The sequence below is a fragment of the Leuresthes tenuis genome, unplaced genomic scaffold, assembly GCF_036924035.1.
Source record: "Leuresthes tenuis unplaced genomic scaffold, fLeuTen1.0.hap1 SCAF_6, whole genome shotgun sequence".
Classification (NCBI taxonomy): domain Eukaryota; kingdom Metazoa; phylum Chordata; class Actinopteri; order Atheriniformes; family Atherinopsidae; genus Leuresthes; species Leuresthes tenuis.
The window spans coordinates 27451971-27475573 of record NW_027325360.1 but is presented as its reverse complement, the minus strand read 5'-3'; the positions used below and the strand labels follow the sequence as shown (position 1 = coordinate 27475573).

The 23603-nt window shown below is 41.4% G+C and overlaps 4 protein-coding genes across 6 annotated transcripts; 1 reads left to right on the top strand and 3 right to left on the bottom strand.

Moving 5' to 3' along the window:
* Positions 1-977: 977 nt before the first annotated feature.
* On the top strand, positions 978-7820 carry upb1 (ureidopropionase, beta). The gene is made up of 10 exons (XM_072388528.1): positions 978-1361; positions 2873-3044; positions 4263-4350; positions 4441-4535; positions 4614-4772; positions 4853-5022; positions 6803-6884; positions 6966-7008; positions 7218-7372; positions 7657-7820. The coding sequence occupies exons 1-10, from the start codon at positions 1258-1260 to the stop codon at positions 7738-7740; spliced, it is 1152 nt and encodes a 383-aa protein (XP_072244629.1). The 5' UTR covers positions 978-1257; the 3' UTR covers positions 7741-7820.
* Positions 7821-9682: 1862 nt separating this feature from the next.
* gucd1 (guanylyl cyclase domain containing 1) lies at positions 9683-15389 on the bottom strand. 2 transcript variants are annotated; one of them, XM_072388525.1, is made up of 6 exons: positions 15014-15389; positions 14819-14900; positions 14505-14670; positions 14312-14403; positions 13972-14213; positions 9683-10742 (listed from the first exon to the last, which is right to left on the bottom strand). In XM_072388525.1, the coding sequence occupies exons 1-6, from the start codon at positions 15018-15020 to the stop codon at positions 10651-10653; spliced, it is 681 nt and encodes a 226-aa protein (XP_072244626.1). In that variant the 5' UTR covers positions 15021-15389; the 3' UTR covers positions 9683-10650. The 2 variants fall into 2 exon arrangements, with proteins under 2 accessions (XP_072244626.1, XP_072244625.1); XM_072388524.1 differs by having other exon boundaries at positions 14819-14903; positions 15014-15388.
* Positions 15390-15508: 119 nt separating this feature from the next.
* On the bottom strand, positions 15509-18828 carry LOC140310263 (P2X purinoceptor 4a-like). The gene is made up of 12 exons (XM_072388523.1): positions 18662-18828; positions 18400-18547; positions 18232-18303; positions 17135-17207; positions 16952-17048; positions 16786-16866; positions 16541-16682; positions 16327-16463; positions 16153-16246; positions 15990-16055; positions 15808-15912; positions 15509-15627 (listed from the first exon to the last, which is right to left on the bottom strand). Exons 1-12 carry the CDS (start codon positions 18802-18804, stop codon positions 15595-15597), a joined length of 1191 nt encoding a protein of 396 aa, XP_072244624.1. The 5' UTR covers positions 18805-18828; the 3' UTR covers positions 15509-15594.
* Positions 18829-19886: 1058 nt separating this feature from the next.
* Positions 19887-23063, bottom strand: zbtb26 (zinc finger and BTB domain containing 26). 2 transcript variants are annotated; one of them, XM_072388522.1, is made up of 2 exons: positions 22864-23063; positions 19887-21862 (listed from the first exon to the last, which is right to left on the bottom strand). In XM_072388522.1, the coding sequence occupies exon 2, from the start codon at positions 21829-21831 to the stop codon at positions 20500-20502; it is 1332 nt and encodes a 443-aa protein (XP_072244623.1). In that variant the 5' UTR covers positions 21832-21862; positions 22864-23063; the 3' UTR covers positions 19887-20499. The 2 variants fall into 2 exon arrangements, with proteins under 2 accessions (XP_072244623.1, XP_072244622.1); XM_072388521.1 differs by having other exon boundaries at positions 22921-23062.
* Between the last annotated feature and the right edge of the window lie 540 nt (positions 23064-23603).

Sequence of the window (23603 nt, the reverse complement as noted above, 5' to 3'; positions counted from 1 at the left end):
TTTTAAAGAACGGACATTGCTATTTTTCCAATAAATGTCTTTTATTTGTGATTCTGGTTTGGCTCGTTGAGTACTGCTCACCATCGTAGTAGCAAAGAACTGCAATGTGCAATATGACGGTTTGTCAACCTTTACTTTTGATTGATCCCCTTATATTATTATTTTCATTGCGTTACTTTTATATTATTCTGAAAGTAACACATTTTGTAACTTGAATTTGAATATGCTTTTTCGTAATTTGCAATAATAAAGGAAAATATGTGTACATATATAAACGAACCGCATCTGCCTATGGGAACAGGATGAGTCTGTGCCAAAATAACGGATCTCAAGCCCAATAATAGGTTCCTTCACTTTTTATGCACACCAGCCTCATCGGTGCCATGTGAACGGCTCTTTTCAAAAGCTGGAGAAGTTGCTTGAATTTTTTTTTTTTTAAAGCCCTCCATGCCTCAAAGACAGGTAAGCATAATCACTTTTTCACATGTTATGACACATGTTCATATTATTTATTGACGGTATAAATATCCTTCCTTTTTTTTATATACCCGCTAAATCCAACTGGCGTGTCGCGGGGGGACTGGAGTCTATCCCCGAGAGGCGGGATACAGGTCATATTTTAAAAATACCAAAGACATTTCAAACTTAAATTAAAATATAAAACACAATAACTTAATTATTGTATACTCATTAAGTCAGTTGAGTCTCTCGACTAGGTTGTCTGCAATGATGTTTAAGATCCAGCAGGTGTCAGTACTGAGCAACACATCAATACACTGCCGCAAAGTTTCACGAGGCCTCATCTACCCATCACTACTTTAAAATCTTCCAATTTGCCTCCGTCTGTGACAGAAGCTGTCTTCAGCAGGCGCTGGAGAATGACCAATCATAAGAGGGCCGGGGGTCAGCCTTGGTTTCCGCCCCCAGTCAAAAGTCCTTGCTTGGAGCGAGCAGAACTCCACCGCGAGCGAGCACAGGGGAGAGCGGGAGAGGAAGATCAAACAAGTGCGCGCGGCAGCTGAAATCCGCGCGCGTGCAGAGCTGTTTACACTCGCCCGACTTCTGACTCAAATATAACGCCAAACACGGCTCAATAACTAACTTTCGTGACATGCAAGTGGGAGCACCTCTTTCGAAAGCTCTGCTTATGTAACGTCGTGAAACAGATAAAAACGTAGGAACAGACAGTAAGAAGAAGCGACTGAGTTGTGCTGCTGCTGTTGGGGGAGCTCCAAGCCCAAAGAACCCGAAAAAAACATGTCTGCATGTGAGTTTGAATCGCTGGAGAAATCTCTGGAGTCTCACCTGCCAGAGGCCGAGTTGGCGGAAGTGAAACGTTTATTATTCGGGAGGGACACGCAGTGAGTTGACGCGTTTTTGTCTCATTAATCAGTGTGTGGTGAACAAGGCCAATGTAAACTCACTTTGTGCTGCTTTTTCTTTTCCAATTGTTAAATTATTACTCTGCTGAGCGGACTTTGGCCAGCTGCCTCCGTGCTGCTCGGTGCAACGCGCAACCTTTCACCTGTCCAATGAAAGGATGACTAATTAAAAGCCTGAAGAACTCATGCATCCAGTTTGTGTCCGGACAGGACTCACAGTTCTGAGCAACACTTATTAACCGATTATGCCATAGTGTGAACATTTTTGCAAGTAATAGCACATCAAGAACTGAAATTTGACATTCAGGAGCATTTACATGTAAAATAAAGGTCAGTTTCAGTGCAATAAAAGATATGATTTGTCCCTACCAGGTCTTAAGATTAGGTAAATAATGTTCAGATGCACAACAACAGGTGACATATTACAACCTGTTGTTACAACCATAATGCAGAGCCAGTGTGTAAAAAGAACATCACTGGAATAAAGAGGATAAGTAGCAGCATGTTAAAGGTTAAAGTTCATGACAGCACAATTAGAAAAAGACAGAAAAGGTATGGATTGTTTGGCAGGGTTGCAGGAGAAAGCCTCTTCTCTCTAAAAAGAACATGGCAGCACAGCTTAGGTTTGTAAAGTTACATCTGAACAAACTACAAGACTTCTGGAACAATGTCCTTTGGACAGAGCAGACCAAAGTGGAGATGTTTGGTCATAATGCACAGCAGCACGTTTGGAGGAAACCAAACACAGCAGATCAGCACAAACACCTCATACCAACTGTCAAGCACGGTGGTGGAGGGCTGACTGAAATGCTGTGCATAAACGAGTGCTGCAGACCTCAATGAACTGCAGCAACGTTGGAAAGAAGAGGGGGCCAAAGTTCCTCCACAGCCATGTGAGAGACTGATAACGTCATACAGAAACCATTACTTCGACTTATTGCTGCTAAAGGTGCTTCTGCCAGCTGTTGGATCTTTTTGGGGACTCAGTTTTTCATTGCTTCTACATTTCAGTTCAGTTTTAATTGAGCTAATAATGACACGTTGTGACAGGTCATGTTTTGGTTGTCTTAGGACGTATTCAAGACCTGGTAAGGACCAGATTATTCTATTTATTTTGAAACCCCAAACTTGAAATAAAAGGTATACCATCCAGATAATGTTGAGGAGTAGTTTTAGTTTAGGTTAGTTTTAGCAGACCCACACAGTTCTGGTACAACATTGTGGGCAGTCTCTTGGTAGAAATGCTATAATATTCATAATCCTGTTTTCATTAGAGTAGAATCATTTGAAGAAATGTGATTACGTTACTGTGAGCCGTAAGACATATGTTGTTCTTTCAGTCCGTCATATTCTATTGCAAAGAATGTTTGGCCCAAATATGGCCCTCATTTATGGCTTTCATAGGGCCTACATTTAGCCTTGAATGATGGAGTTGACTCAGGGTGAGTGGGGATTCCTAACTGCATGATGAAGGGTCTGTTTTCTCACAGGAAGTTGGACCTCCCGTCCTGTGCTGTGGAGGCTGCATCCAAGCAAGACTTTGAGCTGAGAGGACACAAGTTTGATGCAGTTCAGGAGCAACTGAGACCGACCAGAAGGATCCGGGTGGGACTCGTCCAGCACCGCATCGTTCTGCCAACCGACGCTCCCATCCTGGACCAGGTCAGAACTCACTCATATTACCTCTCAGAGCATCACGTGTACATGAACTTGTTGCAGTATGGAAAGAGAGAGTTAGAAACCAATGTGAGGAAGCTAATAGAATTAATTTGTTTCTGTTTTTTCTTTTAAAGGTGACGTATTATGGAAAAAACACATATTTTCTGTTCTTGGGAGCTTATAATAGGATGTCTGAAGTCACCGGCAAGTGAAAAACGCCCCAAAAACAAAATCCTGGCATTTTTTAAGTTCCCCCTTTGCTCGATAGTTCTTCATTTAATGAGCCATTCCAATATTCATTTCAAAATGACTTCTCAAGTTCACTCCACCTCCTCTGCTAAACCTCGACCTCTAAACCCCTCCTGTTTGCATCCACCTTGCTAGACGGATGAAGGCAGCCTGTAGTACAAATGTTCTGTTGTCAGCTGTACTGAGCATGCATCTTCCATCTACCAGCAGCCTCAGAGGCTGTAAGAGCCCAATGGATAAACCAGATTTGGGGGTAATGTTCCAGCAGAGTTAGCCAAAGACTGTATGTGCAGCAACTAACTGTTTTAACAACTTGGTCCAGTTCAACGTTGGACTGAAGAAACTGAGCCACAAAGACGGATCAGTTCCAACTCTCAGAGCTTGAACTTCAGAGCAGGGAAATGGAAGTCTCTGAGAAATAATTCCTCATGCTTTATCCATTTATTTATTTTTTCCTTTAGCAGTCGCTAACGCTAACAGCTTCGCTAATGAAGATGAAGCACACCAACTTCTGAGGAGTTATTGCTGTTACTTACTGAAAGATGAACATTATTGTTCCCACATTACTTTGAAGCTTTCTAGTTGAACGGTTCCGTTCTGTTGTTAGACAACGTAACATTCTGTTACTATTGCTTGGTCCATTACTGTTGATGAGAGAGGATATTTTACTAGCATCTGCTGCTAACTTACAGATACACTGCTAAACTATTTCCCTGTATTGGGCTGCCGGCCTCACCGAATGGGTGGGGTTTAGCACTTGCTCACTCTCCACCCCTCTAAGCAGAGTGCTGCAGCAAAGCTGGGGTCAGACAAGGGCACCATGGGTATTTTGACCAAAGCCTATGTCATACAGCTCAACAAGACCTCAGAAAAGTGTGAAAAATGATTAAAAAACGGGGCAGAATACATCGCATTTAAAGGTCTCAAGAAATACTAAGAAAGTTTTGCATGTCAAATGACCTCCCCTTACAGATCAATGCCATGCATAGCCGTGTCGGTGAAATCGTCGAGGTCGCAGCCATGTGTGGTGTTAACATCATCTGCTTTCAGGAGACCTGGAGTGAGTGCTTTCACGTCTCTGAGCCACAGAATTTCATATGTATCACACGTTACATATGCGGTTGGTACATGTTGGTTTTTGTGTTCACAGCCATGCCCTTTGCGTTCTGCACTCGTGAAAAAGAACCGTGGACAGAGTTTGCAGAGTGTGCTGAAGGAGGAAACACCACCCGATTCTGCCAAGAGGTGAGACAGTTCAGGTGTGCTTCTGTGCAGTTGAACAGGGGAAAACATTGTCTGATCGTTGTCTATTTCTGCCTTTAGCTTGCCAAAAAGTACAACATGGTAGTTGTTTCTCCGATTCTTGAAAGAGATGAGCGACACGATACTCTGTGGAACACAGCGGTGGTGATCTCCAACTCTGGAAATGTGCTGGGAAAAAGCAGGAAGAACCACATTCCCAGAGTGGGAGACTTTAATGAGGTTAGAAGGTGAACTAAAAGATCCATTGCAGCTGTGTGGATTTTGTCCATCTGCGCTGATGTATATGTCTTTACGCTCAGTCCACATATTATATGGAGGGTGACACAGGCCACACAGTGTTCCAGACACAGTTTGGGAAGATTGCTGTGAACATCTGCTATGGTCGTCATCATCCCCTCAACTGGTTCATGTACAGTATGAATGGAGCTGAGATCATCTTCAACCCATCCGCCACTGTTGGAGCTCTCAGGTACGAAACAGATCAAAGCTACCAATCAAAGCCCTTCTTTAAGTAGTTCAGCCTCACAGAGTATTCTTACTGTCCATGACCTGTTTCGCTGTTATTATACACTGTTATGGGGTCATGCTAAAGAAATTCTAACCACCCTGGTTAGAATTCTGCTTTCACCCGATCTGTGTCCAATCTCCCTCTGAAAGGTTCCCGTGGGCAAAAATCTAAGACTAATCTGGACATGTGGTGGAATTGGGTTTGATTGGTGTGTTTCTCTCTGGAGTTGTGGCTCTAGCAAGCTGCATATCTGCAGCAGCACAGTCCTTGGCAATCTAAATCGCGATGTCAGCCATCCGTCTGTCTCCGCAAGGATATCTACACGCTCTCGGAACACACGCTCTCTTCCAGGAGCCTGACGCTCTAAGGCATCCAAAAGTAGCAAGTCAGCCGCTGGTTACACCCCACATTGACTTTGTTATATCCAGAGTCAAATTAACCTTCAATTAGCACATAATTTAAGTCAAACAGAATAATGTCAGCATAATTATGGGGTACAATGTATATATTTATTTCTGATTGCTTCAAAGTAATGAAATGTACATTAGTCAAGCAAACTTGATTCGAATAACAGCGGACTATTTTACGTGACTCCTACAGGTCTGATCACTCGTAAATTCTGTTTGTACCTGAAAGAAAACTCAAAATGTGAAAAATTGATGAATGCGGCAAGTTCTCTTAAATCATTTGTACGCACCACTTAAGAGCAAATTTGTTCGTACGAGTGGCTCTTGCATGAGGGACATTGTTCCAGAAGTCTTGTGGTTTGTTCAGATGTAACTTTACAAACCTAAGTTGTGCTGCCATGTTCTTTTTAGAGAGAAGAGGCTTTCTCCTGCAACCCTTCCAAACAAGCCATACTTGTCTTTTTCTAATTGTCATGAACTTTAATATTTAACATGCTAACTGAGGCCTGTAGAGTCTGACATGTAGCTCTTGGCTTTTTGACCTTGAGGTGAACTTGCTGGGACGTCCACTCCTGGGAAGATTGACAGCTGTATCCAAGTGCACTTTATCAGCTGCACCTGGCTGCTACCATCTCAATTCTTATGGAAGCAGAATGAGCTTTCCACACAGTGCTTTTGGATTTTATTAAAAGAAGAATGGAATATGTCATGTGTTGGTGTTCATCTGAGGTCGTGTTTAATCTGATCTGAAGAGCTGGCACAGGCTATATGTTTTATTTTATGTCCTGATTCTTAAAACCTGAGAACTGAATTACAGTGTCCTTTCTTGTTTCTTAATCACATTTTATTCTTCTTTCCCTGCACAGCAGCAACACAAAACAAAGGCTTTACAACAGCTAAAGAGGTGTTGTTTTAATTAAATTAAGTTTTTTTCATTCTCCAAACCTACCTTTGCTCATTAAGTTCCATAGTATCTTAATCTCTCCTTTGGGCTCGTTTCCAAAATGTATCTCCTGATGCTGATTCTTTTCTTGAGGATGCAGGAAAGATCCACTCTATGGGAATTCTATTTATGGATGCGGCTGCACAGTTGAACAGTGTCGCACCACTCCAGAGTCTGCTAAAGAGTCTCTTTCTGGGTTTTTTTCGGTCTTTTAGGAAGTTTTCCTGGTCTAAACTCACTAAATCACTGTTGTTATTTACAGAAGAAATGGCTCGTATACGTGTAACTTTTTAAAATGTTCTTTTTCGTACAATGGGAATCGAATGAGAGTCACGTCATTACGTGTGCACTGTACGTATACATAAACAATGATGTTATTTCTTCTCCACAGTGAGCCTATGTGGCCCATAGAGGCCAGGAACGCCGCAATAGCTAACCACTGCTTTACCTGCGCCATCAACCGCGTTGGGACGGTAAATCTGCTGCCATCACACTCATAAACGCAGCATCATCTGATTTTAATTCCATTTGTAAAACTCTGTTTTTGTACGCAGGAACATTTCAAAAGTGAATTTACTTCAGGTGATGGGAAAAAAGGTAGGGATTCAGAGTTCCATCATTTCTGTTGTTGTTGTACAGTTAAAGCAAAGGAATGGGATGTGGCTGAATCTAAATCTGCGTTTAGAGTTTACTTTAAAAAGAACTTGCTGCAGTAAACTGTAGCCGACCGGGCCTTTAAACCAGAATGAGTCTTCCATCTTGTACCATATTGTAGCCGTAACTGACGGTTCTCCCGGCTTTTGCAGCTCACCACGACTTTGGACATTTCTACGGGTCCAGTTATGTTGCTGCACCTGATGGCAGCCGCACCCCAGGGCTCTCTAGGACCCGGGATGGACTGCTGGTGGTAGAACTGGACCTCAACCTGAACAGACAAGTCAGCGATAAATGGAGCTTTAAGGTAAATACAGAAAATTCTTATTATATATCCTGTTTTATCTAGAATAAAGTTGTAAGAAAGTACTATCTCTCCCGCTCTGTTGTAATATAGTAAGAATATGAATTCCTTTTATACACAACAAGGCTGTGCTTACTTACTTTTACTCCTGCTATCACAAGCATGAATGTCACACATCTTAAATATTCTGTATTTGCTCTTGCAATGACTGGTTGGTTTATTTTGGTCATTTAAATGTAATTATTCCAAATGCTAATTTAATCTGTTAACTGTATCTTCTTGTGCAGATGACTGGGCGGTATGCAGAGTACGCAGAGGAACTTACCGAGGCCGTAAGACATGACTTCAAACCCAAAATGGTGAAGGAGTAGAACATACTCACATGCAGCGTATTGTACATTTATTATAGTGCATTTCTGCAAATAAATCCCACCTTCCCAGTCACACCAAAGACTGTGTGATTCTTTCACCATTTTAAGTGAGTAGAGTCCAGCCGGGGCCCCACTATTTATAAAGGGATAACTGAAGTGTCTTCATAATTTCATAATTTGACTGAAATCAAGCATCTTCCACCACCACTGATGACAAGTATGAGATGTTAAATTCAAAATCGGGTAGCATGCAGTTCTGTGTCCCTATTCGCCCCTATTTTCTATACATTTATGTTTATGCACTTAGCCGAGGCTTTTATCCAAAACGACTAACAATTGAAGATATAAGAAGCTATATAAAAAGCTAACAATAAACTACATAGAAGGAACCCACTGGTCAGACTATCTCGACTCTGTCACCTCTGACAGAGTGCAGGCATAGAGGAAGGTACAGAAAGATAAAGTGCAGAGATACAGGGGGTAGGCAAGTACAAGGTTTACTTTCCAAACTAACTATACTTTCTTCTAATCTTTTAAAGTGGTCATGAGCAATAGTTCTTCAGGCTTTCTGAAAGTATTTCAAAGTTTTTTTTTGGACATTGGCTGCTTTTAATGTACCTGACCTTTAATCAGAGTAATGTATTTGTTTTATTGATTAATTTAACACAGACTTATGCATAATTCAAGCATAAAAAAAAGGCCCCAAATTCAAGGGATGCACCTGTTGTGTCGACACATCACGCAACTTAGCAAGAGACCAGTTTTCATTTGGATCTTTAGGCATTTGTTATTAGCAGCCTGTCACAAAGACAGATAATGGCCACGAATCTGGGAGACGCGGCCAATGTCTGTAGCTGCATCTATGACAAAGCCAAAGAAAGCTCATTTGAACACAAAACAGTGTTTTTGCAGCAACAAGGTGATTCCCAAAGAGCTATTAGCTGAAAACTTGGCATATATCTGCATGGTTGCAGCATGTCCTTAAAACATTTGAGGAAACTGGACAAGTGGAGGACAAAAGATGAAGTGTCAGGCCTAAAAAACTATCTACAGTAGATGAACAGGAGCTGAAAGTGATGTCCTTAAGAAAGAGGAAAAATCCAGCAAAGACCTGACAGGACCTGAGAGATGCATCTGGACCTTCAGCTATCCATCTACTGTTGGCCCAAGCCTCATCAGAAATGGTCTCCATGGAAGGGTGGCTGTCAAGAAGCCATTCTTAAGGAAGGGAAACAGGGAGAAAAGGCTGAGCTATGCCAAATGACACAAGAAGTGGACTGAAAATCAGTGGCAACAGGTCTTACGGAGGGATGAATTCTCCCCAGAGCCCGGACCTCAACATTATTGAAGCAGTGTGGGATCATCTGACAGAGAACCGAACAAAAGGCAGCCAACATCCAAAGAAAAGCTTTGGGATGTCCTTCAAGAAGCCTGGAGAACTATTCCTGAAGACTACTTAAAGAAATGACTGAAAGCTTGTTTAAAAGAGGGCTGTGATGGAGAATAAAGGAGCTCAGACCAAATATTCCATTTCAAGGTGGTTAGAACTGTACAAACTCTGTTTTTAGCTTATTGACTGTATATCCATTTATGTTTGCACATTTTTCAATAACCAATAATAATAAAAGAAATGTAGTAAATAATAATTATAATAAAAATAATAATGATAAAAGAAACGTACACACAGTTCTGTAATAATAATAACATTTAGTTTAGTGACCTGTGACGTCTGTTTCACAGCAGTGTCTTTGGTAAATTTGCTCTGTGGTTAAAAACCTGTCAAAGTTGCGATTCACAGAGTCAGCTGCGTGAAGACTTCTCAAACATGATGAATGAATAAAAGCATTCAAGCTTTTTGGGAAAATTCTTGTAAATATTTTGGGTTTGACCAGGTAGAATCTCATGAAACCTCATGAAAAAAGACAAAAATAAAGATGCAGCGTATGTTCAAATCTTTTAATCATACCATAATAAATGCAACTCTATCTTTATAAAAAATAAGCATTGCAGTTTAAAATGTGCCTTTTTTTCCCCACCAGAAAGCACATTCAGAGGGAGGTGACTTTTTGTGGATCAGGAAAAGCATTTTCATTTAAATTACACAGCTGTGTGTGGTATGAAAAATGTAGTGCAAAAAACATACATAAGAGCAACTTTAAAAATAAAAACAGAGAAACCGAGGGATAGTGAAGACATTACCCAATGTACAGAACACGACCCGTCCGACCTGACCGGGGATGCAGCCTTCCGCCCGACACGTTTCCATGGCGCACGAATCGTTTCTCCAGTGACGTGAATCAAAGCGTCGCTTCATCGCGTCTCTGTTCACGTTCTTCTGCTAACTACGGCACTGAACTAGCACAGTCACACCTCAGAGCTGTGACCACCTGAGATTCCCATTGCGCCACTCCGTCCTGTATTCCCTGTTCACTGAATCATCCCAATAAAAAGGTGAGTTAAAAAGGTGGGTGAGGGCTAAAGATGAGCACCTTTGCACCAACACTGAACACAACAAACCGTTTGAATGCCCAGTACTGTATGTTAGCAACACCAGCCCTGAATCATGTGCACAGTAGTTTCTGATGAGTCATATTCTAGTTTGTAAAGGTCAGATGAGCCGATCCAGTCTGCGTGTTCTGACAGTCATCAAAATTCAATAAAACAGTAAAATTCACTTGATCTGCTCATCTCAAAAAAGGAAATAGAAAAATAGTCCATCTTAGATTTCTATATCTTCCTGCAGTCAAAGGTCGAGTAGCCTTGGCGTACGTATATTTATACATGTGTGGATGGGCTATTGGGCCCCGGAAAAGGTATCCTGGGGAGACGACAGGAGGCGCCATTAACCGGCGGCCTGCAACATCATGATGTATCTACAGTGATGAAATCCAAATTCATCGTCACGGAGCATCAACTTTCTTTGAAGATAAAGAGGATATCCTCATCTGTACCGTAGCTCCGTCGGGCCTCTTCGAAGTTACTGATGCTGGTACAGCACACTCCTGGATAACACGCACGCACGCGCGCACACACACACACACACACACACACACACACACACACACACACACACACACACACACACACACACACACACACACACACACACACACACACACACACACACACACACACACACACACACACACACACACACACACACACACACACACACGGGTCAGCTCCAGACAGAACGCATTAACAGAAACCTTAAAAGTTACAGCCAAACCTGGAAAACCTGGAACTGCAGTGCTTTCTTTCCCTGACATAGATTTTACTATATTAAAAAAAGAATCATTTCACAAGATGTTTTGAATCAGATCATCTAGAAAGAATTCACTTTTCTATAATTAGTGGTGTTATTTGGAGATTTTGGGAGCATGAATGCATAGAATGAAAGTTTTATTTATTTTATTCAAACATTAAAGCTTTCATTGGTTTCAAACACCAAACAACAGGGCAGAAGCCTGCTGTGTCTCTGACTGAGGGAGCGTTATTACCAATCAATCAATCTTAATTTATGTATAGCACTTTCACTTTAAAAACAAAAAAAATGAACATCAGCAGGGAATAAAACAACATATATTAGAGAAATCAGGGGATGACAACACTTATAAAGTCAAATAACAGCAAATGTTAGTAATAACATCCATAAAACACTACATGAAGGTGAAAAAGACCTAAAAATACACGCTGACTAAAAGCTGCTTTCAATGTTACTGAAAGGTGGAGAACTTTTCAGCAGGGCTGACAAGTCTCTCACCAACAACAAACTTCAGATTTTGTAAATAAATGTCAATGTTCTGACAACATGTCTCAATCTGATCAAGTTTGAGTGAAAAATACCAACAACTTCTGGGTTGTTCAGCATTAATCTGAATCCTCGGGGTAATTCCTTAACTTTACACCCGATGTCATTGTCAGGTCAAATTCTGCAGACATCAGGTATTTCAGTTTGTTACTCAACACTTGCAAAACGATTCCCCTCTTGTGTGTTTGGTGGTAATTCTAAAGTTAGTGAGCAAACACACTTATTTATGCACTATATTAATGATAGCAGCTAAAAATGAGCATGTTACTGTCATGAAGAGTTCAGAAGTGAGTTTAAACGCAGTTTTAGAGCCACCAGCATGACCTTTAAAAGGATTTTACCCAAACAGGGCTCATCTTTAAAGTGAATTTGCTCAATATTTGGTTATTCCACCATTTTGTTGTCAAGTAGAAGCTAGCAATCACCAACAGCATCGTCATCTTTTCAACACGCATGCAAAGCAGCTGACTACAACCACTTTATTCTCAACAACTGGAGGTCTGATTGAGTCTGAAAGCAGGCATGACGGCAGCCAGTTCTGCCTTGGCAGGGAACTTCATAATCACATTTTGATGCCTAAGTTCTTGAATTTATTGGATAAAAACTGTATATGAGCAAAGATGTAAAAAAAATTAAATAATAATAACGAGCACCATCTTGACGGAATCTCCTGTTGCCATGTCAACAAAGATTAATTGTGACACCAGAACAATGAGATAGCAGCAAACTTATGTTGCAAACTAAAAAGTCTGATTTTCCAGTCATCGTGTCAACATTCCAGTCAGAGTCTACGTTTGCTTGTGGCTGACTGGGCGCAAACCGGTAATCAAAATACCTGTGTTCATGTGTACAAGGTGCAACTGTGGAAGATAACAAGTGAGAGATAAAGAGAACAGCAATGGATCAAGTGATGCTTCTGGAAAATCCTCAATTAAAAATATGATCCACTCTGACGTTAACATGTTTCAGATGAACCGAGTTGCATGAATTGCAGTAGTTTGACTATAAAGTCAATAAACTTCAATGTGTCACAGATCTGATATGAGAGAGAAGCAAAAAAGGAGCTTGAAATGTTAGATTAGGGAGGTAAAGAGGAGAGTCTGGTGAGTAGATGGACACTCCAGGACAAAGTGCAGGCAGTATTTTCCACAGATAATGTTCACACAGGTGTTTTATAGGGGGGGCTTTCTGCTAGAGACACGTTCTCACAGCTGGAGAAGTGACAGATGGGGTCAAAGGGGAACATCTGTTTATCACGGGCAGGACCTTTTTGTGTTGCTGCATTTGGATGGATGTCAGGGCTCGAGTGTGAGTGTGAAAAACAGGTTACTTTGGATTTGGTCACACCAAATCCAAATGTGGTCTTAGTAAAACTTAAAGACCTGCTGCCAACATGCGTCTGTACTGATCCGATTAGAAGTGGACAATACAGTGGTCCTGCCCTGAATAAACACAGCTAAGCTGTGCATGTTTCTGTTCCTTAGAACTGAGGGGTGTAGTCACTCTTTTACTGATGATATTCCAGACAGTAACAGCAGGTTGATACCAAACTTAACCACAATACAATGCTGACATCTTCGCACCATTTCTATTAAAAAGTTGATCCTGGATGGCTTTAACTCTACAAATAATTAACACTTTTGTCCAGAGCTCAGTGATGAATTCCCATCATATATATCTAAATGACGTTATGCAAAGACGTTAAATATCCAAACAAGTTGAGCTTGACATTAAGACACAGAAGCTTTGCAGGAATAATAAAACAAACTGTAAGCTATGCATCACACTGCCGTGGGAACCGTGCATTCATTTAGTGGTGCTCAACAGGTCTGTTACACACTGTTTGTTTAGTTTAGATATCAGAGAATGAGCAATTCAGTCAATAACACTAACTCAAATAAGCTACAGGCACATATTCAGCATCAAGTTTACAGTTGAGCCACATTGTTGCTTTTTTCTGTATTGATTTTTAGATTTTAACCCCACTTCATTCAAACAGCCTGCTCACCTGATGAATTAAGTGTCAGTTTGTCTTGAATAAAAGGATAAAATGGCGTCTTAAATGCTTCGTTTTATGTGAGCTTCGGGGACGCTACAGGCACCCACAGACAGTACAGCTGCTGTTTATTTTTCTTAACAGACGGGTGAAAAAAGAAAGCTGCGGAGAATTCAAAAGCTTTAGTTTGTGCATTTTCTACAAGCCAAGTTGGGCTGACATTGACCTATATGAGATTACTAATCAGACGGGCCTATTTCATGCTCCTTTCACCAGTTTCATATCACATCTGTTACATAATCGAGTGTAAACAGAACCTTTGAGAGTGGACGTCACTGCTGTCGCCCACTGACACAAACTTTGTAAAATTCAAATGCAGCCACACTACATAAAGCAAGTCCTTTGGAACAACAAGATTACTCACGGTCGGAATATGCAGGGTTGTTGTAAAAGATGCAGCCGGTGGTCCTGTTGAAGCCACACACAACCACAAAATGACCCTGGTACTCCGGTTTCCTGCAGAAACACTTCTGGCCCACAGGCAGGAAGCAGCAGTATTTGACAGGTGACGAGCACAGTTCACATGTGAGGACTACAGCGTTGACCAGCACTATGGCGACATGGCCCTGCTCCAGATGAGACTGGATCTCCTGAACGGTCACCGAACTGTGAAAAGATAACCACACGGACACATTTTAGACCTCACAATTGATCGTCTACACTAAAAAAGCTGGAAAATGAATTTTTGCGAGCAGAAAACTCACCTTTTCCTCACTATCACACCTTTGCTTTCTGCATTTAGGAAGAGCTTGTTCACTCTGTCTTCCTCTGTGTCAAAATGCTTCTTATAGAAGGACTGCAAAGCATATCAAAATACCACATACTATATCAAACACAGAGCTAAAGCAACCCACATCTTAATAGGAGACTAGTATCAGCTTGGACTAATGCAAGTACCTGATTTTTAAAGCCTTTATCTACACCTAGAGTCTGCGTGCAAAAGCAGTGTTTGACTCCTAGATGGCACATGAGGTAGGCCAGGTCAATGGTCCACACGCTTTCTGTCAGTTTCAGCTCCCAGCATGCTCTCTGAAACTCCTCATCACTCACTGGATGGACGTACCTAAGAGTTTAGACAGACTGAATACCTCGCATGTATCTGCACTGTTACAGGAAGTATGATGTCAACTAAGTTTAGGGTGTACGCCTGCTCAGCAAAGGGGGACACTTGAGTTTAGTTACAGAAGTCATCAACTTCAACAGAAACTTACTTCAGGACCATCCTGGAGCAGGCTAAACCACAGTCCCAGTGGTACAGCTGCCGAATGACAGGCACATTCAACAGGACGGCATCTTCTGAGAAAACCCATCAAGATACAGTTTGACTTTTTTTAACTACTTAAACGCTTTTAGAAACATAATAAACAATGCTGGTATCCCGGCGAGCTAATCAACGAGTTACTTACCTGTCATTCTGTTGTATTCTGCCTTTGACAAGTGGCTAGCTAACTCGGGACGAGCTGGGCAGTCTTGTTTATCACTCTGAAGGCGGGGTTGGGTTTCCTCATCGATGCTAACAAGTTAGAAGAAATGGCTCTGCCCAACTGATAGCTTAGCTTCAAGGCTAACAGTATGCACTCTTAACAGGTCAGCTGGTTACACAGCGAGGTCAGCTCCGTGATGGACACCCCTGATAAACATACAACTGTCAACTAACTATTCAAATAACCTAATGGGGTTAGGAAACTCAAGTTCATTTAGGTTTTGTGCCGGCAGCCCTGTCTTCTGCCTTACTTCTCAGCTGTTTGCTAGCATAGAGCGGAACTTCGTGTGTTTGGGTGTGTCGTCGCTTAAACATATGCTGCCCCCTAGAGGCGAGGGGGAGATTCATTCAACCGGTGCAGCACAATTCCTGTATTACAGCATGACTCATATTTTTTACACTGACACGTGTACAAAGTTTTATTGAATTATTCAAACTTATTTTTGTGACATTTTTAGAACAGGTTCACACTCTTTTGTAGGAAAAGGTTCTCATGTTGACTTGTTACTGGGTTCCATAGGTGGTGCCCACTGACGTCTGTATTAAAGGGAAAGAGGAAAGAAAGAGAATAAATGAGATGTTAAGACTGACAAATCCACACAACAGTATATAAGTAATAAATGGTGTGAAAATACTCATGTCAATATTTAAATAAAGTACAAAAAATGATCTTAAATGATAGTAGTTGAGTACTGAAGGTGAGTGGGAGCCACTTACCGATTCAGTGTCAGCATCCTCGATCAGGTATGATACTTTCTGTCTGCTGTAAATATCTCTCTTCCTCATGCATGTTAACATAAACCAGTCTGCAACCATAGGCACCTGAGGAGAAACATGTGTAACACTTAAATTCTTTATATTGTTGTTTTCTGGGTGCAACACTGAAAACTTCTACATACCAAACTCAGGAATGACAAAGCTGCACCCAAGTTCACGATGGTTGGTACAATTCCAAATTTCCCAGCCTGCAAGAACCCCCCCAAAAAATCCCAAATCAGTGCAGAGTGAACACACATTTTATTGATGAAATCATTACATTTTCAAGATCTATTCAGGCCTCACAGTTCCAAAGACAATGACATCGAAGCGGATCCCATATGCTTTAAATAATGTTCTTTCTTCTTCTCCATCTGGTGTCTTGTAGTATTTTGCAAATCTAAAGAAAGGGATTTCATGAGTATTCTTTCACTAGACTTGTCCATCTCTAGAAAAACTATAAATGAAAAATAGGCTCACCTGAAGTTGTAACCAGGCGCCACATTATTGACAGGGTGCTTGTTGTCCAGTCGGTGGAAGGTGTATTTTGGGTAACACTTCCCTGCCCACATGTCCAGGTCACAGCTCCAGTCAATGAGAATACCAATAATGCCCCCCTTTAAATCACAGAATAATGAAATTTCAGAAATTTACTCATTATCCAACTGTGTAACACTATGTCCACTCTCTTTACCTTTACAGCCATGTCTTGAAAGGTCTCCCCAGCCTCTTTCACTATATGTTTGAGGCGAAATATGGGGCAGTCAGGGTCTGTTTCACGACTGAATTCACATCTCTTCAAGTATGAAGAGTTAATATGAGGCAGTATGTTTCTTCTGTTGGAGCAAAGACAAGCATTTTGTATAATGGCACCCACTAATGTATTGCATCGATAAATCTCTCACGTGTTCATCTTACATGCAGATATTGTATACTGACCTGTGAAAGTTGAACTTTGGGTATGTAATGCTGTTTTTGATCAACACTGTAAAGTTTTCTGCTGCCGCCAGTAGTGGTCGTCTGTGGAACACAAAAACAATATGTCAAGCCTCACATGAACTATATTACTCTATGACAAATACTACGATGTTGCATTAAGTCTTACGCAGGCAGCTTAGTGTCTATTTCAAGAGGGCACCATGAGAGCACTTCACAGGTCTTGACCGTGGTGGAGTAGTTCTCACACAGCCCTGTTCGTATACCTGAGAGGACATTTTTTTGTCGTGCTTTATGGTCATAACATTTACAGCTGGTATTTTAGCACATTAACACAGAGAGGAACGCCTACCATTTCCCCGAGGATTGTTGTGTCCCTCAATACAGTCACAGTCGTCCATACAAGTAGCTGTCGGGCTGGGAAGCTGCAGGATGAATCAATTAATGTGTTATTTCATATGTTATTCAGAGTGTCAATCTAAAGGGAAGTTTTATTTGCTCACCATGTATTCCAAACAGGTAAGATAATTACAATAATCAGCTGTGAAGCCGTAGCTTGTGGTAACACATTCTGTGAGCTCCTGGCTCCCTACTGCAAGGCATGATGGTCTATTTTGACCTGGTGTACCAGGTGATGTGTTTGTGCTCTTTAAAGTGCATGAAGTTTCAACTATAAAATGGCCTGTGCTTTAAACAGTTGCATATATGTACCGGTAGTGTTTGCACGTTGTTCTCTTAATTTCTGCTGCTTGACCTCAAGGATCATTATGTATTTAAAACCCCACTAGAGAAGTTTGTGAACCTTAAAACTATGAGCTTCTAACTCATTTTTAAGTGCAATAACTTTTATTATCCACATTCTTGCTTGTTTTTTCTGCCCCTCACAGCATCGTTTTGCTTTACAGTCGCTTGACATTTCTCTGGCGCCGATTCGACGTGACAATAAATTCATGTATATGACTGTACATGTGCAGAGTTCACACAAATATTTGTTTTTATGACTGGTGTTAAATCCCGCAACTGTAGGGAGAGCCAAAGAAAAAAAAAACCTGCCAAACTTTTTGGTTTTCCTTTGCAATCAAGACGAATGAACAGGCTTTAAAATGAGACAGATATGCATTTGTTCTTTTTGGTGGACTAGTTTTTATTTCTTATACCATACATTTGAAAAATGGACAGCTAATCTCACCTTGCAAGTCTTTGGGCCAGTTGTCTGTTTTGAAAATTGTAAATTAGGATGGTTGGAATCCTGCTTAAGCCTTGTGGGGTCATTTGTAACAGCTTTTTGGTGGTGATTTGCCTCATCCTTTCTATTAATTTAATTAATAAAGTCATGCTTTTACCCTAATTCTAACCAATCATCATGCCTAAACCTTTCCAGCAAATTCAATCAAGTCAACGAGAATGGGATAGTCACGAAATACAGCCATTGTAACACCAGTCACCTACCTCAGGACATCGTGACTGTGTTTGTTTGGGGGTGACAACCAAATTCGTCAGCACGAAGAATGAACGATCACCCTGTAAGACAGAGTCGCAAGAAAGTTACTAAAACATACACTAAAACAGAGTCCAGAAATGTAAAATTAAAGATGGGTACATGTGTTTTTTCAGTACCTGGGGGGGCATAACGTAATCAGCCACATCCCAAAAACGAGGGTCCATGTCAGATGTGTTGGTATAGACAAAACCTTTCACTTTGGTGGTGACCGTACTGATGACAGAGTCCGTGTCCTGGTAGGCCTTCTGGATTACACACACGTATCTACAGGAGGTTTACAGCATTCTTACACTGTGCACCGTTTAAACTTTGGATCTGCATTTTACCACATTCCAAACCAGTGCAGCAAGCAATGAATTATTATTTTACATGACTTACCCGACCACATATAGGACCACCAGGAGTTGGGTGAACCTGAAGACAAATCCTACCCTTAAACTGGGAATAACCAGCGTCTTTGGGGTTTCATAATCAAACACATAGTGTAGAAAGTTCTGACAGCAGTCTGTAGTCTTGCTCATCGCTGCACCACGAAGGACTAAGCAGTAATGATGAGTGCACAGTGCTGCCTGTATTCAAATCGTTGTATTCAAATCACACTCGCTTTGGACACATGTCATTCTAATGTGGCGTTTCAAGTATGTTTAAACAAAACCTGTAGCCTACTGTAAAGACTTTCTAGTAGCAATCACTGACTCTATTGTTTTAGTTCATCCAGAACTTGACTTTCAATCTGCTTTGGCTTTGAAATACTGTGCATGATTTGACAATCACCCCCAAAAAAAGAAAGAGCTCATTTTTGAAAAAATACCTATAAAATGACTTTAGTGTAAGCAAACTCATGCCCTTTTAACCCCCGATTTCTGCATCAGGACTATTACAAACATCCAAATAATCAAATACTTTAATCTAAACAAAATAGAGAAACTAATACGTCCTGCTAAAAGCTAACTTTCCTAGCTTAAATGGCTTGTCCTACGAGTGTAGAAACACATTTTACCAGACAATTACTTATTTTCTTTATCATTAAAGTAATTAAATACAGTATTTATATCATTTGCACTTATTGGTTAAGGTGCTTGAATACTTCAAATCATGTTGCATCATCTGTAGATAATTGTCAAATTTGGCTAATTTTAGCACATTTATGAAGCTTTTCTCCACCTAACTGCAGGTTATTGTTTACCAATGTGTGCTTGTGTCGTACAAATTTAAAATGTCTGTATTTGTTAGCCTATAAAACTACTCTGGCTCATATACTTATCTCAGATAACAACCACATGTTGTGTGCCAGTGCCAACAAGCATGACAACGGAGAGTGAAGCTGTCAATGCAAAAAGTGCAGTGCTTCCATAAGTGACTACACTCTGGGAACTAACTGGAGCATACACAATGAAACGTTTGTTGAAACAAGTCCCCACACATTTACATGCTACCTTCAGATATGCAAACTCGGATTAAAACACCAGTTAAACCCAGCCTGCACACTGAGAGGGCGTCTGCTCAGACGTCTTTTTTGTCTCCCCACTTTCAGAAGTGTAATGTACTTTTCTGCTGTACAATAACTGAGACATAACTTGTGTGACAGTTAGAGCAACACCTGTTAAGAATGGCATAATTTTTATTTCAATAAACACACCGACTTTCATGAACACGGAACAGATACAATGTCACTTTGGTCCAGTTGTACCTCTGATATAAAGTCTATATAAAACAACCATTTTAGGTCACACAGACACTTTGGCATCCCATTTGTTCCAACATCAAAATGCCTCCGGTAAAATACTTTGTACTCATACTCTTTCAAGTTTCTTTTTCTTTTAAAGTCCATGTTACCAGAGCTACACTGGCATAAAAGAAAGGCTACAGCAGGTTGTATACACAATATACAAATGGATACTTTCCATTTTGCAATGTTATTTTTTTTCATATAACAGCACACACAAAGACAGGATTATTCATTAATTAAACTAATCATGTTTAATCACTATGTTTTGTGTTTCAGTGTTGAATTTTCAAGTATGACATGAAGACATCCACACTGTAATTTATTAAAAATAAGACATAAGTCCACAGTAATGAGGCTACAATGAAGTGCTGACCTGGAAAACTAAATGTTCTCCAGTTAAAGCGAACATCGTCACTCAACTGGAACGTTCAGTACTTTCAGGGTAACACAAAGAATATCCTAAAAGAAAAAAAAAGTTTCAGGGATTTTATATTCGTCCGAAATCAAACTCCACGCCCCCCTCGTGCAGGCTGCGTTCATTGGCATTGTCAAAGCTGTTCTTGCCGTGGATCTGTTTGAGGTGTTTGCGCAGTACCGGCTTGTGAGCGAACACCATGTCGCAGTAGTTACAGCGGTGCGGCTTATCCCCGCTGTGCAGGTTCAAGTGATCCAACAACGAGCATTTCTGGGTGAAGGTCTTGCCGCAGATTTTACACTGGAAGGGTTTGATGCCGGCGTGCACACGCATGTGCCGGTGCAGGTTGCCTTTCTGTGTGAAGGTCTTGCCGCACAGCAGGCACATGAACAGCTTGTGCATCTTGAGGTGGTTGGCGTAGTTCTCCAGCTGGCGGAAGACCCGGGCACACTTGGGGCACTGGTGGTACCACTGCAGGGGTTTGTCATAGTTCCTCTGGTGCCCGCTGTGTTTCTCTGCTGGAGGGGATGGGGGAGGGGGGCTGAGCGGGTATCCGGGCATGCCAGGTGGAGCCGCCATCTCACTGCCACGGCTGTCCACGGTGGAGTTGATAAGCGAGTGCTGGGGTTCAGGGGAGTGGAGCGCAGCAGGAGGGCTGGCAGAGAAGTGACCGGTGATGGAGTTTTCTGCTACATCCGACACAGACTCCACCTTTACAATGGTGATGTCATTTTCCATGATGCACTGCCTTGGCCGCCTGCTCAAAATCTGTACAGGGCTCTTGGGCTCTATAATCACATCGTCATCGTCACTGTCATCATTATTGTCTCCCTCAACCTGGCCCACAACCACCTCCTCCTCCTCCTCATCATCATCATCCTCGTCCTCCTCCTCCTCCTGAGGGACAGTCCGAACCTGAGAGTGCTCAGTCTCTCTCTGCACATGCGAGGATAAACCCTCCGCCTTCTTCTCCCTCCTCATGTCCACATCCACCTCCAGCTGGCGTGAAGCCTGAGGTTTGATGAACTTGCTAAGGGCTTGAGTGCACTGCTCCACAATGTGGCCCATTTGGAGGAAGCTGGCCACCGTCAGGTAATGCACCAGCTCCAGCTCAGGAAACTCCAGCTGGCCGGTGTAGCAGGACAGCAACAATTGCCGACCCACTTCTGCTTCCTGAATCATGGAGATCTGGACCTCTTTAGAGTCTTGCTGAAGGATGAACTGGTCTCTCAAGAAAGACGAGCCAGCAGCAAACACCACCTTGTGACCGGGAACCTCCAGCTGATTGATGCGCACTGTGACATCACAGAAGCGTCTCTGATGTCGAAGAAGGTTCATCTTCTGCAGCATGGAGTCCCCAAACGTGGTGAAGCGGAACTGCAAGATTACCTGGTTCTGAGCCATCGTGAACAGCAGGACGGCAGCTGCACTGCACCTTATGGGACAAATTCAGACACTGGATTATCTGGATTATTACTGAGCCGCAACACCATATTAATTTAGTGATTTTTGACATTTTGACATTCAGCAGGGTATTTCAAATGGCAGGAGGCCACACCTACATGTAAAAACTCAAAGGATTTCACCAAAGACTAGAGAGGCGTGGTGTATTGTAAAATTAAACTATACCTGTCCTATCATTCAATAAGAGAAAAAAAATAGAATTATTTAATTCAATCTGACTAGCACCACCTGTGGCAGTAACATTTGCAAACCTTATCTCACTCTTAAACTTGGCTTCAGCCGTTAATCATGAATGGTGAAACCATGGAGCCTGATGGTCGGTAGGAAAACCTGCCAATTTTGGGTTTGATTGTTTCAAAAGCTTCTTTTGCAGATTTTTCACCAATATTTTAAACTACATTAAACAAAAACACTCTCCAATTTTCAAAACGGCAATCAGCAAATAAACACCTTTCTTTTCTTTTCTTCGTTTTATAAAAAAATAATAGTTGCAAGTATACATTTCTTGGTGGTAGTCGTTAAGGATCATCAAGACACCTAACCTTACCAAGCCTTATTTTATTATACTGTGAAAGACTTTTACATTGTTTTTATACCGTTATGGCCTGGCTATAGTTTCCAGATAACCATGATGCTTATGTGAAGGTGTCGGTCATTTTCAAGCAGATGCTGGCTGTTGGTATTTGCTGTCCATGTTGACTAGACCCTTGGTAGCATTATAATTAGCTTAGCATGCCAGCTAACGTAACCCTGCCATTAGCTCCACCCCGAAGAAAACAGGTACCCTAAACGTTACTGTTGGGTTACAGTAAGAGAAAAAAATGAGCCTGTTTTCAGCAGCCGAGTCTGACATGAGGTGCAGAAGCAAAACATTGACCACAAATCACATCCATACGTCGCTTTGGCCTACTCCTTAACTGTCAGGCTAACGGCACAGGTTATCTGACAATGTGTACAACTGATGCTTATTACCTATATCATATCATGTTTTTTTAAATCGATTCAGCGCAGTGTTGAGGTGTTGCATACCCGTTAACTCCTTGTTAACAAGCCCTTAACGGATGGGTTGTTGTCGGTGGGACTGTCTCTGTCTGAGGATATGAAGGAGCTGCTCCGGATGCAAAACAATTAAAGGCCTAGGACATGTCTACATTTGTTGCTGTTTTCTTCACTATTTCGTTCATTCAAACACGCAAAAAAAAAGCAATTAAGAAAAACCCACCAAGTTTTGCTTTAATGAAACACAAGGTGTTAAAAATAATGTGAAAACAATGCACCGAGCACTGTTATTTCCACTCATTAATTACTGATAAAAACCTTTTGCAAAGGACAAATTAGTCTTTTGTGAAATTGTTTATACACAACACTTACGAAAGCCTTTATATATTTGTTTGTTGAGCAGTTTAATGGTTGTAAACTGATGGCGGTTTTTGTTCATAACTGTCAACGTGAATGAGCCAGAGGTGTTCGTGGGCCCTACAATCCCTTATAAACACTCAGAAAGTGCTTTGAACAAGTAAACAACTGGATGATCCAGAATTTCCTTCAGTTAAACAAAGACAAAACAGCGGTAATTGTCTTGAGAGCGACTGCAGCCAGTAATGTTAAAAAAAACAAAAACAAGGCAGAAATCTGGAAGTCATTATGTACCTGAACTTCAACAGCCACATTAAGTCAGTTATGAAGTCAGCCAACAATCACGTGAAGAATAC